We start from the raw sequence: 16,258 nt of genomic DNA, 5'->3' as shown, positions 1-16,258 counted from the left end.
CATACGTTTTGCAGCACACAACACACACACACACACACACACACACACACACACACACACACACACACACAGAACGTTTTACACACATACACACACTCTGACACGCACACGCACGCACACACACTTGCACGCATACACACACACGCACGCACACCCACACACACCACTAAATGACTCAAGTTGCCAGTGTGATTTATTTCTCTCCAGTGCTGGACAGTGCTTTCATTCTGATCACAGCGGTCAGTGGGTCAAACCAACGCGGACAGCACACTTCGATCGAGTACACGTGTATGTGACTTAAAGACAGCAACGAGAATGAAATGGTAGAAGGGAGACAGGCGAGGTTTCTAACTATCAAAGAACACATTCAAGCTGACCAGTGCGTTGTAAGGGGGAGATAGAAATGTGAAGACAAAATTCGTAGCAACCAACTTTTCGTGTTCGATATAGACTATTCAGTTTTAAGATAATTTCTTCTAGCGCCAAGGAAAGTTAACAATATTGTAGTATGCGGTCTAGGATTTGTGGTTAACATAATTTTATTGATAATGTTCTGTGCTTGATAGAGACCTTCTTCTGGCCCTCGGAGCTAAGGAAAGATTACAATATTGCAATAAACAATCTAAGTTTCGCTGACCATAATTATACTTTTCTGAATTCGATATGGACTGTCCACTTTAAGATTATTTGTTTTGGAGCACTCGGTTATTTGTGCTAAATGCGATTGTCTTGATATTTTGTGTGTGGTTTCTGTTCAAAACTTGTGATACAGGCTGTCTAGTATACAAATTTTCCTTTCAGAGCGAAGGCAAGAATAATAATTTTGTAGTGTGTCCTCTGTGACCTGTGTTGAACATTATTGCACTGACAATGTTTCGTGCCATCTTCGGAGTTAATGATATTTCCGAACATTCAAGAGTCGGTGAATGAAATGCGTTATACGCGTACAGCAGCCTTCATCAGGGCCGCCGGAGTTGCTGTCTGAGCGAACGACGAAGAAGAAAATGCGTTATATGCTTGTATATTTTTAAGAATAACAGGTCTTGTATGTTATTTTCACAGTGATACCTGACATACATTAGTGCTATGTCTTGTTCTTCAACAGTGTCGATAAAATGTGCAGAGTCTTGTGTTTTATTATTGTTAGTCTTTTGTGGTATATTAATGGTGAAGCAGTACTTACTTCAGTTCAAGAGGCGACTGCGTGAAGAATTTTTTCTGTTTATCTTGTCATTAAAACTTACAAATTGTTTTCTGAGTAATATCTACGCAATGTTGTTCTTCATCACCTATGACACCCTACTCTCCATCGCGCAGAAAAACAACCCCAGTGCTGATGAAGTCAAAACAATTCTGGAATGGTATCAGGGTAAGGTTTAGACTAAATATATAGCATCAGAAAATACAAATGACGGGGACTTGAGATCACTTTTTGAACAGCGGCCCTTGCACTTAAAAGTAACCTTGTTCCTCTTCACCCAAGATCATCTTCCAGATGATTCCTTGCCAGATTTTCACACTTCATGCATGGTCTTTTGTTTCTTTAAAAAAAGGCTTTGTTCTTTGCTGCGGCGATGGATTGTTATTGTACCAGTGCTTGCTTTCATGACGATTATAAAGATGTTAAATAAAAAGAAACTTGGGTCATCGTTACTGTGCTGAAGCTGCCTTCTCACTGCCCGTACAGGACCTTGTACTCTGAAACAGAAAGGAGACAAACCATATTGAAAGTTTTAAGGGCAGAGTTTTCTGTATAAATAAAGATGTTAAATAAAGAGAAACTTGGGTCATCGTTCCTGTGAGGAAGCTGCCTTATCACTGCCCGTACAGGGCCTTGTGCTCTGGAACAGAAAGACCCCCCGCGGGTCAGGGGGAAGAATTTACCCGATGCTCCCCAGCATGTCGTAAGAGGCGACTAACGGATTCTGTTTCTCTTTTTACCCTTGTTAAGTGTTTCTTGTATAGAATAATTATAGTCAATTTTTGTAAAGATTTTAGTCAAGCAGTATGTAAGAAATGTTAAGTCCTTTGTACTGGAAACTTGCATTCTCCCAGTAAGGTAATACATTGTACTAGGTTGCAAGCCCCTGGAGCAAATTTTTGATTAGTGCTTTTGTGAACAAGAAACAATTGACAAGTGGCTCTATCCCATCTCCCCCCTTTCCCCGTCGCGATATAACCTTCGTGGTTGAAAACGACGTTAAACACCAAATAAATAAAGAACAGAAAGGAGACAAACCATATAGACAGTTTGATGGGCAGATTTTCCTGTTGAAGGATACTACCCTTCTCGTGTAAGCGATCATGCATGTTCACATGAGATCAGAGGGCTGAAGGGGGGGGGGGGGGGGGGTGGGGTGAGGCTCCTGGGTTTCGGAAGCCCCGTTTTATCCAACAGATCTACCTTTTATCCCAAGGAGAGTCCCAAAACCCAAACGCCTCTTTCATGTGCTAAATGTTAACAGCATCTTGGGAGCAAGGACCACAAGACCACTTGAGACAAACACTACGTATACGTGTATGCAAATGAACGCCAGTAGCCAAGCGATGCATAATAATCAAAGTCAAGACTACAGTCTTGCACGTGAACACTCTAACTACTTTAAAGTGTTGTCCTTCCCAGGGCCGGACCCAGGGGGGGGGGGGGGGGGGGTTCCAGGGGTTCCGGAACCCCACCCCTGGAAAAAGCATGTACCTTGCTTTGAGTGTTTGTTTTTTGTTACTAGTTTTAGCACCAAAACAATGCTGCTCTTAACCCTCAAAACAAGGCCCAGAATGCACCAGATTGCACAGATTTTAACCGTTTTTCAAAAATGTTCCGGGGGAGCATGCCCCCGGACCCCCCTAGTTCGCGCGCCTGCAGTGGCTTCGCCACTTCGCTGATTTGCCCCCCCAAAAAAGGAGGAACCCCCCCCTTACGACTCATTTGGTCCGGCCCTGCTTCCCATGCATGTAGCCTAATTGATTTTGACACGCTGCGATACATCTGTGTAAGCTTTTACGTGAGATAAGAACATCCATTCACTTGGAAGTCTCGGTGCTTACTGCGCCGGGTCAGAATTTTGTTGTTGAATGTTTTTGAACAGAGTGACATATCTGACACGACATTAATAATTTCAACAAAGAATTAATCCACAATCCCCACTTTTCCCAGCAAGCTGCCAGGCTGTGGATTTTTCGCATCTGTTTTATTTCAAGACAATCTTATCCGAGTAGAAGTCTCCACAGATTTGAGGTTGTGAAAATGATAGCTCAATCAATCAATCAATCAATATGAGGCTTATATCGCGCGTATTCCGTGGGTACAGTTCTAAGCGCAGGGATTTTTTAAATTTGTTAAATTTGTTAAAATTTTTTTTAATGCAATTTATATCGCGCACATAATATTATTCAAGGCGCAGGGATTCACCTTTAACAATGGCGGTAGAAATGGGTCTTTTATAGTTGACCTACATCTTTTAGCCCCAAGGCTCCGAACAAATTGTCGACCTAGTTCAGTACTTGATTGCACAAAATTGTCCTTTTACTTTCTTCCAGTATCCAACGGAATTCCCTTTTGATGACCTTGCTTCTTCAAATTTTCTTTTCATTACATCGGTAAATGGACCTCTATCTCAAGACTACCTCCTACGTTATGTACAGTTCGTTTCAGAGTGGAAGCAATAATCATAGCCACTTTTTTCACTGAGGACTTTTTTCTATTACCCAAGTTAGAAGGTTTTCATTTCGCCTGTGGTCCTTCTTCTTCTTTGGTGTTTTTTGGTCAAATGTAAAAGCACATTGCAACTCGAGTAAATAATGCAGACCAAGCAAGCACTGAAACAAGCAAGCAGGCGATCGCGACTCACCATCAAAGCTGAGCCTGTCATCATCATCCGTGTCGACAGACATGTAGTAGCTGGAGACGCTGGCGTCAGCTTGCTGCGGCGTCATGCCCAAATGTTGCGCAATACGCATCAGCTCCCGCCTCGTGACGTAACCATCAGCGTCACCGTCCTCGAGGGAGAACCACTCGGCGGCGGCCTCTGGCGTCATGTCCGGCGTGGCGATGTCCAGGATGTACTCCGGGATGAACTCGATCCTGCCGTTGCCTGCACACACATCTGTCATGTCATCATGCTGCACAGTCTGAGCTGTCATGTCATCATGCTGCACAGTCTAAGCTGTCATGTCATCATGCTGCACAGTCTGAGCTGTCATGTCATCATGCTGCACAGTCTAAGCTGTCATGTCATCATGCTGCACAGTCTAAGCTGAAAGGTACTGAACTTGTCAAATCCAGGTGCACGGAGCCCCTGGGGCTTTTAGTCATACCTCAGGCAGCTATCCGTTAGAAGAACTACCAAGTTTCATTGACTTGCACCCAAAGAGTCAAGAACTGCGATTTTTTTACGAATTAATTTCGTACTCGGACCCGGCTGGTCTTGACCTAATTTTGGATCTAAATTTAGATCAGGTAGATCACCACATCATGCACAAAGACACATCAATAGCAAACTATGTCAGACGTCATCATGAGTTTGTGTAAAACAAAATGGAAGCCGGAATCACTCAGTTGAATCGAACTCCGACCAAACACCACGTAATAACTAGGTTAATTTATGCACTCGCGTGAACAAGAAACTGTCGAGCTTCACAGATGTCGTCGTTGGGTAGTTTTGGGTTTGTTTTACTACCATAGGAGGATTTTTTAACTGTAAATGCACTCAGCTGCAACAAAAACGCAAAACGAAGGCTGTGAGCTGCACTGTGCCTTTAAGTGTTACACGTTTGATCCACACTTTTTGTCACCAGTTGTGAACATTTTGTGCAGTACGGTGGGATCTCCCTTTTAAGACCTAACCAAATGTGAGAAAATCTAGTCTAAAAAGGGAGGGAGTCTTATTTTAGGGGGTCTTAAAAGGGGGGTTCCACTATATCATTCTACTTGCAAAAGTAGGACACACTGTAAACACTTTTTCGTGAATACTATGTGTGCTACATTTGCCAGTGGAGTGATATAGTATGGCTGGCGCACAGTGTTCACAACTGATAAGGCCAACAAAAAAAATTAGTCTGTTTACGGTATCCCGACCGACCCTATTTTTTCGCGCGACCCTAGACCTTTTTTTGGGCATTTGGGGGAAGAAAAAAAAAGTCTTTGTTTTTTGGCAAAATAACTTAAAAATATGGGTTTTTTTGAGAAAAAAAAATCCCGACCTACCGACCCTATTTTTTTGGCCTATGTTACCGTAAACAGACTTTTTTGTGTGGTCTAACAGAAACATTTGTTCGAAAGTTGAAGACTTCAATTTACAATGTGGTTGTGGGTTTTAAACGTCCTCACCTCCTGGTTGACCAGGCTCTGCAGGACTGATTCTTCTTCTTCTTCAGTGTTCCACAATTGTCTGGTTACATGTGAGCTCATTTGCCCATTTGGGTTCCCCACACTATACTCTGAGAGCATAGTCAGCTTCACTCCGCTTTCGTTTGGTAGGCATGCTGGGTATTTTCGTGTTTCCATAACCCACCGAACTCCGACATGCGCACTTGGTCTTGTGCTTGTGTGTACACACGAAGGGGGTAAAGTCACAAGCAGGTCTGCACATAAGTTGACCCGGGAGATCGGAAAAATCTCCACTCTTAACCCACCAGGTGGCAGCGACCGAGATACGAACTCATGACCTCCCGGTTAGGAGGCCGACGTCTTACCACCACGCCACTGCGCCCGTCACATGACTGATTCAATTTTGTTTACTTTTTCATGTTACATCGCCGTCACCGTGTTTGAAACTATTTACATTAAGGTCTATCACACATGTCGGTCACCGTGTTTGAAACTATTTACATTAAGGTCTATCACACATGTCGGCATGTCACAGAGATGCCATTACTCGGAAATATCTAAAATTGCGGTCACGGCTTCTTCTTCTTCTTCTTCTTCTTCTTCTTCTTCTTCAGCGTTCGACGGTTGTGTCCCTTATAATATTAGGTCTGCTGATCGTGTGAACTCGCAGGTTCGGTGCAGGTCTTCTGGCCAGGTCAGGTCATGTAGCGCAGGGGGGCATGGAGAGGGGGTCGTGGCTTCAATTTGAGCGATACTTTACATGTTTTTGTAGTTCATTTCCGTGTTGGGTGGGAAGGAAGCAAAAAACTTCCGTGTTTTGAAAAATGGACGAGAAGAAACCAAAGACATGCTTATGCTAAATCTGTGCGTGCATGCGTTCGTTGTGTTTCATTAGCCTACATGGTAGGTCTGGAAAAATTTTTCAGGGTATCCATTTACACACACATACACACACACACACACACCTACACACACACACACACACACACACACACACACACACACACACACACACACACACACACACACTAACACACTAACACGCACACACTGACACACAAACACCAATGATTCATTCACGAACAAACTATCGAAACATTTTAATAGCATTCAATGGTGTACATTGCATGTGTGTGTGTGCGTGTGTGTGTGTATGTGTGACACGTGTTTGCTTGCTTGTACGTGCGTGCATTCGTGCGTGTATGTGTGTTAGTGTTAGTGTCAGAGAGAGAGAGAGAGAGAGAGAGAGAGAGAGAGAGAGAGAGAGAGAGAGAGAGAGAGAGAGAGAGAGAGATCGTGGGTGAATGTTTTGTAAAGTTCAAGGAGAGAGCAATAACAGTGGGTTGTGTTTTGAATTAGGAAGAAGCACAAGTGAAATTTTCCAATTCTCAAAAGTTAATTGCACCTTGCAAATAACGTGGACTCCTTTTTTTTGGGTGTTGGAACGAAATGAGAGAATAAAGTCTGGCGAACTGACAGGCGCCAGTTTTACCACTACTTTTCCTACAATTCCCCTTTTGGTCTTTTAGATACCAGACACATTCGTCAAATAGATTGCAGACACATTCGTCACTTCTATGTACTGACCAAAATTAGCTTCGTACGTTCGTACCACTGGAAAGTTAATTAAATAAAAGACCAATCAGGCTGCACAAAAGCAAATTCAAGGGGCCAAAATAAAGTACAGAGAATAGACGATTTTCGGAAATAACTCTGTCAGGCTTTGCAAGCATTGTGGAAGAGTTGCGCCCCCCTTACCTCGTAGGCCTACGAACTGGAAACACATGGTCGACCAGTTAAAATTACGATTGCAGCGAATAACTTACTCCGATGTGTAAGTTATGCAGTGTCCAATCGGTATGATGCCTTTTTCTTTCGAAAATCTTCACATTGGAGCCACGATTCACTTGATGGCCTACAGAGATCGCTAATCACGCGTGTCAATTTCCCAAGCTGCCGTGACCTCGACTGCAAGCAAAAGTCAAGTGACGTCGACTATCACTCGGGGCAAGCGATCCGGCATTGCTGCAACAAATCGTAAACTCCTATGTGTATATTTTCGAAAGAAATTGGGTCATATCGAGCGGACACTGCATAACATAAACATTGGAGTCAGTTATTCGCTGCGATCGTGGTTTAAACTGGTCGACCACGTGTTTCCTGTTTGTACGAGAAATGCTGGGCGCAACTCTTAAAACACAACGCTTAAAAAGCCTGACAGAGTTATTTCCGGAAAACGCCTATTGTAGTGTGGGAGTTAGAGTGATGGTTACGGGCTTGTGCCAGAGTACAGTGGTCGCATCGTTGCCACACAAAGTTGTTTTACAGTAGTTGTTTTGTCCAATACACTTGTTCCAGTCACTTTAGCAACATCAGAAAGGGCAGCAACAACTTTAAAGTGGCGACAAATGACCGATCGTCAAGAACATGATTGATGGATGTGGCCTGCTGGATACTTATACTGTTATCGCGGCAAGAAAGTAAGCGACGACGATGACAAGAAGAAGAAGAAGAAGAAGAAGAAGAAGAAGAAGAAGAAGAAGAAGACGACGCCGCTGACGACAACATCAACAACACCAACAACAACAACAACAACGAGCAGTTGAAGTGTCGCCAACATTCTATGGATCTGGTGTTTCAATGTGTCTTCGACAGCAGCAGAAACCACCACCATCACCATCACCACAACGACGACAACAAGAAAAAGAACACGAACAACATCATCAACAACAACAACGAGTAGTAGTAGTGTCGCCAGACTTCAATGGTTCAGGTGTTTTAATGTCGTGTCTTCGACAGCAGCAGCAACCACCATCCACAACCACAACAACGACTCATTGAGGGCGAGGACACGTACAGCGACAACCACAGGAGGGTGAGCAACATGTGTGTGTCTTCTGGCAGTCACCACCACCACCACCACCACCACAACAACAGCAAAAACAACAACAACAACAACACCACCACCACCTCCACCACCACCAACTCAATGTAGTATTAACCATAAAGCTACCCAGTACATACCGTTGAGGTCGCGCCTCGTGATGAAGCCAGAGACCTGTGCGTCAGAGACGGCGGGGTTGAAGTTGGACAGGTAAGACTTGACCTCTTTGAACGTGGCCTTGCCGTCGTCGTTGGGGTCGATACGGTCACTGAAGCGACCCTTCATCTCTGCAATAGGTCACACACACAGATTTTGTTCAAAGTAAGTTATAGTCAGGGATGAGGAAGTTCAAAAAGTGCCCCCAGACTGACGGGTTAGTAACTTCTGAAATTCACTCTCCCACACAATGTTTAACTCGTCCAAATTTATTTATTTTATTTTTTTATTTTTTGTTTGCTTAACGCCCAGCCGACCACGAAGGGCCATATCAGGGCGGTGCTGCTTTGACATATAACGTGCGCCACACACAAGACAGAAGTCGCAGCACAGGCTTCATGTCTCACCCAGTCACATTATTCTGACACCGGACCAACCAGTCCTAGCACTAACCCCATAATGCCAGACGCCAGGCGCAGCAGCCACTAGATTGCCAATTTTAAAGTCTTAGGTATGACCCGGCCGGGGTTCGAACCCACGACCTCCCGATCACAGGGCGGACGCCTTACCACTAGGCCACCGTGCCGGAATTTATTTATTTTATTTGCTGTTGCTTTTCGGGTCCAGCGGACCATAATAGGCCAAATCAGGACCCCACTCGTCCAAATCCTGTTCTTCATATTCCCCTTCTTGCAGAAAGGCAGGCTCTCTGTAGACAAAGTGCAATTCCCTGATGATTAGTTTTGACTCAAAAACTCTTTTAGAGAAGGAAAAACTCACAAAAACTTAAAAACAAGACCCGTAAAGCGATTTTAAAAACATTCCGTCCAGGGCTGGACCTGGCAGGCTCTCTGTAGACAAAGTGCAATTCCCTGATGATTAGTTTTGACTCAAACATTCTTTTAGAGAAGGATACATTCACAAAAACTTAAAAACAAGTCACGTAAAGCGATTTCAAAAACATTTAGTCCTTCTGTCCACGGCTGGACCTAGTATATGAGAGGGAGTGACTTCCAAAATGAGGCAGTGGTACAGGGGCTGGCCTTGGCTTTGGCCCCCAGATGCGGTTGAAATATAGCATTTGAAAGTCCGAGTATTTTGGGTATCTTATTGAGAAAAAAGTTACATTTGCCGGGTAAGGGGAGTTGGGGGAAGGGGGCTCCCGGAGCCCAGGACATTTTGAGCACATTTTTAAAACAAACACGTCCTAATGACATTATTTTCGGATTCCTAAAAATAATAGAGTATCCAATATAATCATTTAAAAAAACACTTGTCATTGAAGTTTTAATTTCAACAGAATTTTAATTAACAAATTCTTCAATTTATTTTGAAGCTGCACATGTTGAGCAGAAATACAATGCTATGGATCGGACCTCAAAAAAGTTAATGAATCTTGTTGATGCGTTTGCAATAGTGTGGCTGTAACTTTTTAAATGGAAGGATAATACGTCATCAAATACATTTATCGAAAAGACGAAAAAATGGGTTGGGGTATCAACTGGACGAATTTACATTTAAAATTCATAAACCTCTGATCAGTAGTCTTCTGAGACTTGCTGTGCTCACACACACACACACACACACACGCACACACACACACACACACACACGCACACACACACACACACACACACGCACACACACACACACACACACGCGCGCACACACACACACACACACACACGCGCACACACACACACACACACTCCCTAAACACACACACACACACACGCACACACACACACACACGCACACACACACACACACACACACACACACACACACACACACACACACACACACACACACCTCCCAATCAATGCTCAGTCTACTGGAATAAATGAAGTCAAATCTGGACTAAATGTCAAAAACAATCAAACAACCACGCCCCATAACAAGCCCAAACAACAACAACCAATACAAATCGAACAGACACAAAATGTCTCCTTCTAAATACACCTGATCGGTTTAATGCTTGTTTATGGGAATTGTGACGCTGTTGCCAAGTCAGACATGAAATGTCTTTATTCCGCCGTGTCTGCCTGATTGCGGGGTTTGTCAAGGCCGTCACCACCGTTACGACAGCTAGGGTATGCAAAACACCAAACGACCTGGACAATGCGTTTAGCTCTGAGAAGCTTGAACGCAAAACCCCTGTAAGTACCGACTTGTAAAAATTGGACCGCTTGACACCAAATGATTCAGCGCACTCAGCGATTTTCCGGTTCACAGAGCTGTGCTGTGGGGGAGGCATTAGCACAGAAATTCTCCTATTTGTTTCCTCCCATCTTTATTCATGGAACTTTGCCGCAGCTCCTCACACAAGCACGTATCAAATCGTCGCTTCCCATCGGCGTCAATCCCCAAAAAAACCGGCACAGCGATGGCGAATTCCTGACGACAATCGGTAGCCCCCCTTGCCTCGTGACAGACGTGGACATTGAAGCGAGGCAAGGCAAACTGGAAGAGGGAGCAGTCATTGAATCGTTAACACGGGGGAGGGATCCTTGCCAACGATGATTTATGGGTTCAGCGAAGACTGGCGCTAATTTCCGGATGACAGGACTCGGAAGAAATTCCTTGCTCCGAAAAATGTGGCATGCTAACTACCCATAATGCACTGCGTCAAATTAACGGCCTCGCCTTCCGTGTGTTTTCTTGGAGGACTCAGCACAAGCTGCCCCAGTTTTTTTCCCAAAGACGTTGATATTACAACAGGAATTCCAGCATTTGTAATGAAGTAGTCCGCCAGGCTGTTGATTTATCTGGTAAATATTTACAAACTAATTATGGTAGGGATGAAATGTGACGAGTTTGTAGCACACACAAACTTTCACAGCAAAAAACTAATTTAAAATGTCTTTATTAACATGCAAACTAGATGTATATGGCGACGTTGACGAAGAACATTGGTATTAAATACCTACACCAACAGTAGAAAATAACACCCACATAAAACAAACAAAACGATAAATAAACCAAGCAAGCAGGCAATTAGACAAGCACGCAGGCAAACAAACAGAGTAACACAGTTGGACAAACTTAGAGGGCAACTCTCAGAGAATCTCTTGATCATGGTGCGATTGTCATCAAAATACCATTTTACAGAAGACTACCGATTCTGAAACGGTGCCACTGCTATGATTTAATTATCAGTCCCTATATCAATACACATGGCGAGACGCCAGCACAACATCTTGTAGGCTGGCATAACCCAAGAGGCGAAAATCTTATTGGTCAGCCGTGTCAGGGGCTTACTGTACATCCTATACAATATCCTGCAGGACGGAAGAACGAGAGGTGGAGAGGTAGTCAATAGAAAACTGGTCAGAGAACGACAAGCTGTCATGGCCGGGGTGAAATGTCCATTCAGGTCTATGTAGTGTGGGGGTGTGGTGACAGGCGCAATACCAAAAGTCTAGTGGTAAGAACTTTGGCTTTCCATGTTGAAGGTTCGGGGTTCAAACCCCAGCGGCGCTTGGTGGTTTTTACGCCCTCACGGCTTTTGATGTATGCGTGTTTAGGTGGTATCAGCCATCTGCACTTATGATAGAATGACCAAGATCTTTAACGTGCCATTGTGGTGACACGGGGGTGGGAGATGGATACCGTCTCTGGGTCTGCACATAAAGTTGACCCGTGTCCGTCCCGGCCCGGATTCGAATCAGCGACCTTTCGATCACAAGTCCAGTGCTCTACCACCTGAGGTACCCGGCTGTTCAAAGGGCTTCATTTGTGCTACTGTAGCTGCAGGCTATTTTTAGCACCCTCCCTTTCCTCACAGCAGAGATAACACAGCAGCTAGTACTATACACTGAGAAGGCCAATCTCCCAGTATAGCGCGGAAGCAGTTGGGTATTACAGGCAAGCGAGCTTAACAGTGTGCTGGCTGCAGCTGTTGGTAGCCAAACTATTCCCTCTGCTGGGCTATTTCTAACTCACACTGAAACAGCAGCTGGGAACAGCCGTGAATCACGTAAAAAACCTGATTTCGGCTTACACGATCGATATCGTAGCGACATGCCATTAACCATTAAAAGGGGATAATCCGAAAGTGTTTCGCAGATTAGACTCTCTATTTTCAGGGCAATTCGCAAAGAGGACAAGATCGTGAAGGCGATCGAGACCTATTTTGTTCTTCTGTTTTAATACTTTTTGAGGTCGGGCTCGTGCCGCGCTAGCAGCCACACTCCGCGGTCAGGCGTGATCGTGTTTCAGACAAGACTAGAACGATCTCTGAATATAAATTGTACAAATGCCAGGGGAGACAACAACAGCCACGGGAAATAAAACACAACCAAGCGTTACAAAGGGAGAGCAACACGGGCAAAGAAAATGCAGCACGGGAGGGAAAACGTGATGGAACTATTAATGCGAAACTGCGAATCCGTTTTGAAAGCGGAACAAAAAGAAAGACCATCTGCAGCCGCCCTAATCTCCGTGGGCAGTGAAAGCTGTGAGTCTTCTTTTGTCGCACAGCCTCCCAGGTAAGTACCACAACAAACTGACCGCAGGCACCTCGACCATTTCACAGCTTGTAGTTATATTTAGCCATTCTCAGCTCTGTAGCTCTGGGCCGGGATGCACGGGAAAGTTACCAACCGGGTGGGAGACAGCCGCGGTTTTGGATTGGTTGAAATTTAGATTTGTTGTGATTTCAACGAATCAGACCCCGCGGTGTGTTCTCTCCCGGTTGGGTGGCACCCACTTTCGGTTCGTGCATCTCAGCCCTGATGTAAGCCACGTACACAGATTGCTTCTGGCGAAAGTTCTTTCATCAGATAAGCTTCACAGGCACAATGACCATTCAAACAGAAACCATTTAAAAATTATTTAAAAAAAGTCTTTTGTGTCAGCGTCCCAGTTCATAGACATATTTCATTGAAGGATGGTGAGAAGAGGCATATGTCTAGAAGACGAAACTTGATGGATTCAGGAATTCAAATCTATATAGAACCTAGCAAGCAGGAGCTCGTTCGTTGCTTTCAGGAGGGCGATACAGTAGATCTAAGCGTAAACAAAGACCAAGTACATGGATAAAGTACTTCGTGCTCAATTAAACCTTTGCTTTAATACCTTTTTCATGGCGGGGAGTATCCCTTTAAGCATATTCTAATATGGTAAGAAATTCCCAGCTCTGCAGTTCTGAGTCGATGTATTGGAAGGTCAGTGACTTTTACAGAAATTGTTATTTTTTTATGAAAATAACTACATCCGTATTAAAAGTCATTTGAACACCTTACATTTTCCCGCTCCAGCAGTAATGGTGGAACTTTGGTATTTTGTCCTTTCAAATACAAGTACAAAGCCGCCGACTTAAATTGACGATGTTCTGAAATACAAAGTGTGAACTTTAGTGTGTTTTTAAGTCAGATATTTGGTAGGCGTCTAACAGCATTTCTAAAATTGTGGCTTCAAAGATGTTTGAGGTGTAAGATAGCGGTTCTATGTCATGATTTTTACATATTATTTATAACAAAGTCGACTTGATTTATGTGAACAATCTTTCTGCAGCTTAAGCATAGTCTCCTTGCAACTCACAATAAACACTTTTCGCCTTTTTACTCCGTGTATCCTTAAGCTGCTTTTACTTCCCCGATATCTTGCATCCCTTGGCAATGTCAAAATTGCAGTTTTTTCCCGATCATAATTATCTTCTTTTTGTCGGCTTCTCTAGCTGCCGGTTCGGTATCTCGACATTAAAGCATCAGTCGTTTGTTTACGTGTTAGAATGGTATTAACTGTCTGGTTGGCTATTTTTTCTCTTAATAATTTCTGTAGTTTCTAAACAATAGCAGGACGGTTTAATCGAATTTTACTCTCAACTGAATTCACACTATAAGTTTTACTGAGGTAGTCAACGAAAGGAATTCGAAGCTTCTGTAATCACAATTAACTTTAAGAACTGCTATCTGTCCTTTCAAACATAAGAAAAAAATAGGATTGATACCGTTCCTATTGTTGTTTCTTATTTTTGACGCCATGTTCTCTTTTGCTATTCTTTCATCATAGTCTTTGCCTCTTGGAAAGTGACTTCCTGTTCCTTTTGTAGCTTTCTGACACGCATGTCGGCCATATTTTTTTCTAAATTGACTGCTGTGAGATACATTTGTACCCTACCAGGGACCTGATTTCATGACTTCTGGAGCGACTTGAAACGGCTTGCTGGCAGGGAATGCACACTTAATAGGCCACAGAGTTTTACAGATGGGTGAAAATGCTCCTGGCAAAATGCTTTCTAAATCCCTGCCTAATAAACACAGCCCCATCCAAAAGCTGTCACCATTTCAGGAACATATTTTTCATGCAGATTACATTAAATAACCAGAGGCAAATGTTTCCACTCAGGATCTGTCATTTAATCCTGTTAATTTCAGCCTATTTTGCAAAGAAATGCTGTAAAATAAGGAAACGGTATGAATGAATGTTACGACCATTTTTGCTTCCTGTGACATTCCATTATTGACCTTATTAAGCCAAGAAAGAAGCTTGCAAATTAATACATGAAGTAAAAACAGTCCACCGTCCATAAAACTATTCGTCGATTGAAAGAAATCTTAAAACAGGTTTAGGTTTCAATGTTTCATGAAGACGGGAGTTAAAGCTTTACGTGAATTTTCCTTTTTTGTTTTGACAATTTTATCAGACATTTTTCAACGGTTTCGGTGCCTGCGTAAAAATGTTTGCTTCCTCAGGGGGTTTCAATTGGAAAAGCTTTCCCAAGATAATTTTTATTTTATTTATTAAGATGTGGATCAAGCTTCGCGGATAATGCTAGGGAGGTCTTGTATTTTCTATTCTACCCACGCGGATTGGGTTGCAGCGAGTTTCTCTGTGATTGTAAAATGACTCACAAGGGACTGCTTTTCCGCTGATACAGATTTTGTCTTTTCTTCCACCCGAATTAGTCCTTCTGTGAGCTTAAAGGCACAGTAAGCCTTCCGTAAAGCACCACAGATACTGTCAGGCTTTTAAACACAGTACAAACACCCTTCCATTTGAACGCTCACCGAACGGGAACATCCTGGCTGTTTTCCGTCAAGAGTGAGACATTTTCAAAGAATTTATTTTTGTGGACCGTCTGTTCCACAATCAGGCGCCTCGTTTTGGCGCTAGAACTAACTTTTAAAATCTAAATAATGATTGACAGCTTGTAACACAAACATTCTTAAATCATAAAAGATTTATTTTTTCATCAAGACAAGATCAGTACAATTCGAAGTGTTGAAAGTTTAAAAAAAGATAGGCCGAAAGCAGGGTCACGAAAGGTCGTGTCTCAAAGCAGACGATTTTTCTGCATATGTGCGCTCGCTTTCTTTAAAGCCAGGCTCCGCCGACAAGTTCGTGTGACTCGCAGCCGTTTGTTGCGTTTTAGAATCAGAGGTACACAATAACGTGCTATTGCAGATACAGCCAGTCGCATTGAAATCACAAACTGACGACTAAATTGTGAAAAAAAGGAAAGTGGATCACACGGGTTCACGATGGCTCAGGGGTTAGATAAACCACGAAATCTGGTGTGTGGTTTACGCGAGCTAAATAGCAATGCAAATGAACTGTTTCATTTAATGCTATACAATGCTATTGCAAGTGTGTTCCAAAAGGTTAGAACTGCTTTTTTCATACGAAGATTTAAATCGTTTTGTAACATACTGGGACTTTAAGCTGAGAAGAAACGGAGGGCTGTTGTTGTTGTGGTAGAAGTACACACCTATTTCGGAATAGGTTATAAATATGTAAAACGATATATTTGTTGATGTATTAAAACGAAAGTAGATCTTAGCTTGAATGTCAAATTTATCTTTAAGATGTTTGCTTTTTGCTTTGTAAATTAAATAACCATGGTATTGTATTGTGTTGCTTAGCAATTGATGCACGAATTGCAGAAT

At 43.1% G+C, this 16,258-nt stretch overlaps 1 protein-coding gene across 1 annotated transcript in view; it reads right to left on the bottom strand.

The window, feature by feature from the left end:
- Window positions 1-175: 175 nt before the first annotated feature.
- The window catches only part of LOC138945587 (calmodulin-like), a 35,307-nt gene continuing 19,224 nt past the window's right edge, over window positions 176-16,258 (bottom strand). Inside the window, exons 4-6 of the mRNA XM_070317038.1 lie at window positions 8,351-8,497; window positions 3,849-4,091; window positions 176-1,698 (exon numbers count right to left, since the gene is read on the bottom strand). Of these exons, the coding sequence (XP_070173139.1) occupies window positions 1,673-1,698; window positions 3,849-4,091; window positions 8,351-8,497 (416 nt within the window). The 3' untranslated portion in view covers window positions 176-1,672. The remainder of the gene's footprint in view (window positions 1,699-3,848; window positions 4,092-8,350; window positions 8,498-16,258) is intronic.

This window comes from Littorina saxatilis, linkage group LG13 (assembly GCF_037325665.1).
Source record: "Littorina saxatilis isolate snail1 linkage group LG13, US_GU_Lsax_2.0, whole genome shotgun sequence".
NCBI classification, from domain to species: Eukaryota; Metazoa; Mollusca; class Gastropoda; order Littorinimorpha; family Littorinidae; genus Littorina; species Littorina saxatilis.
Note: the sequence above shows the minus strand (reverse complement) of the source record. Positions and strands in the feature narration are given on the sequence as shown.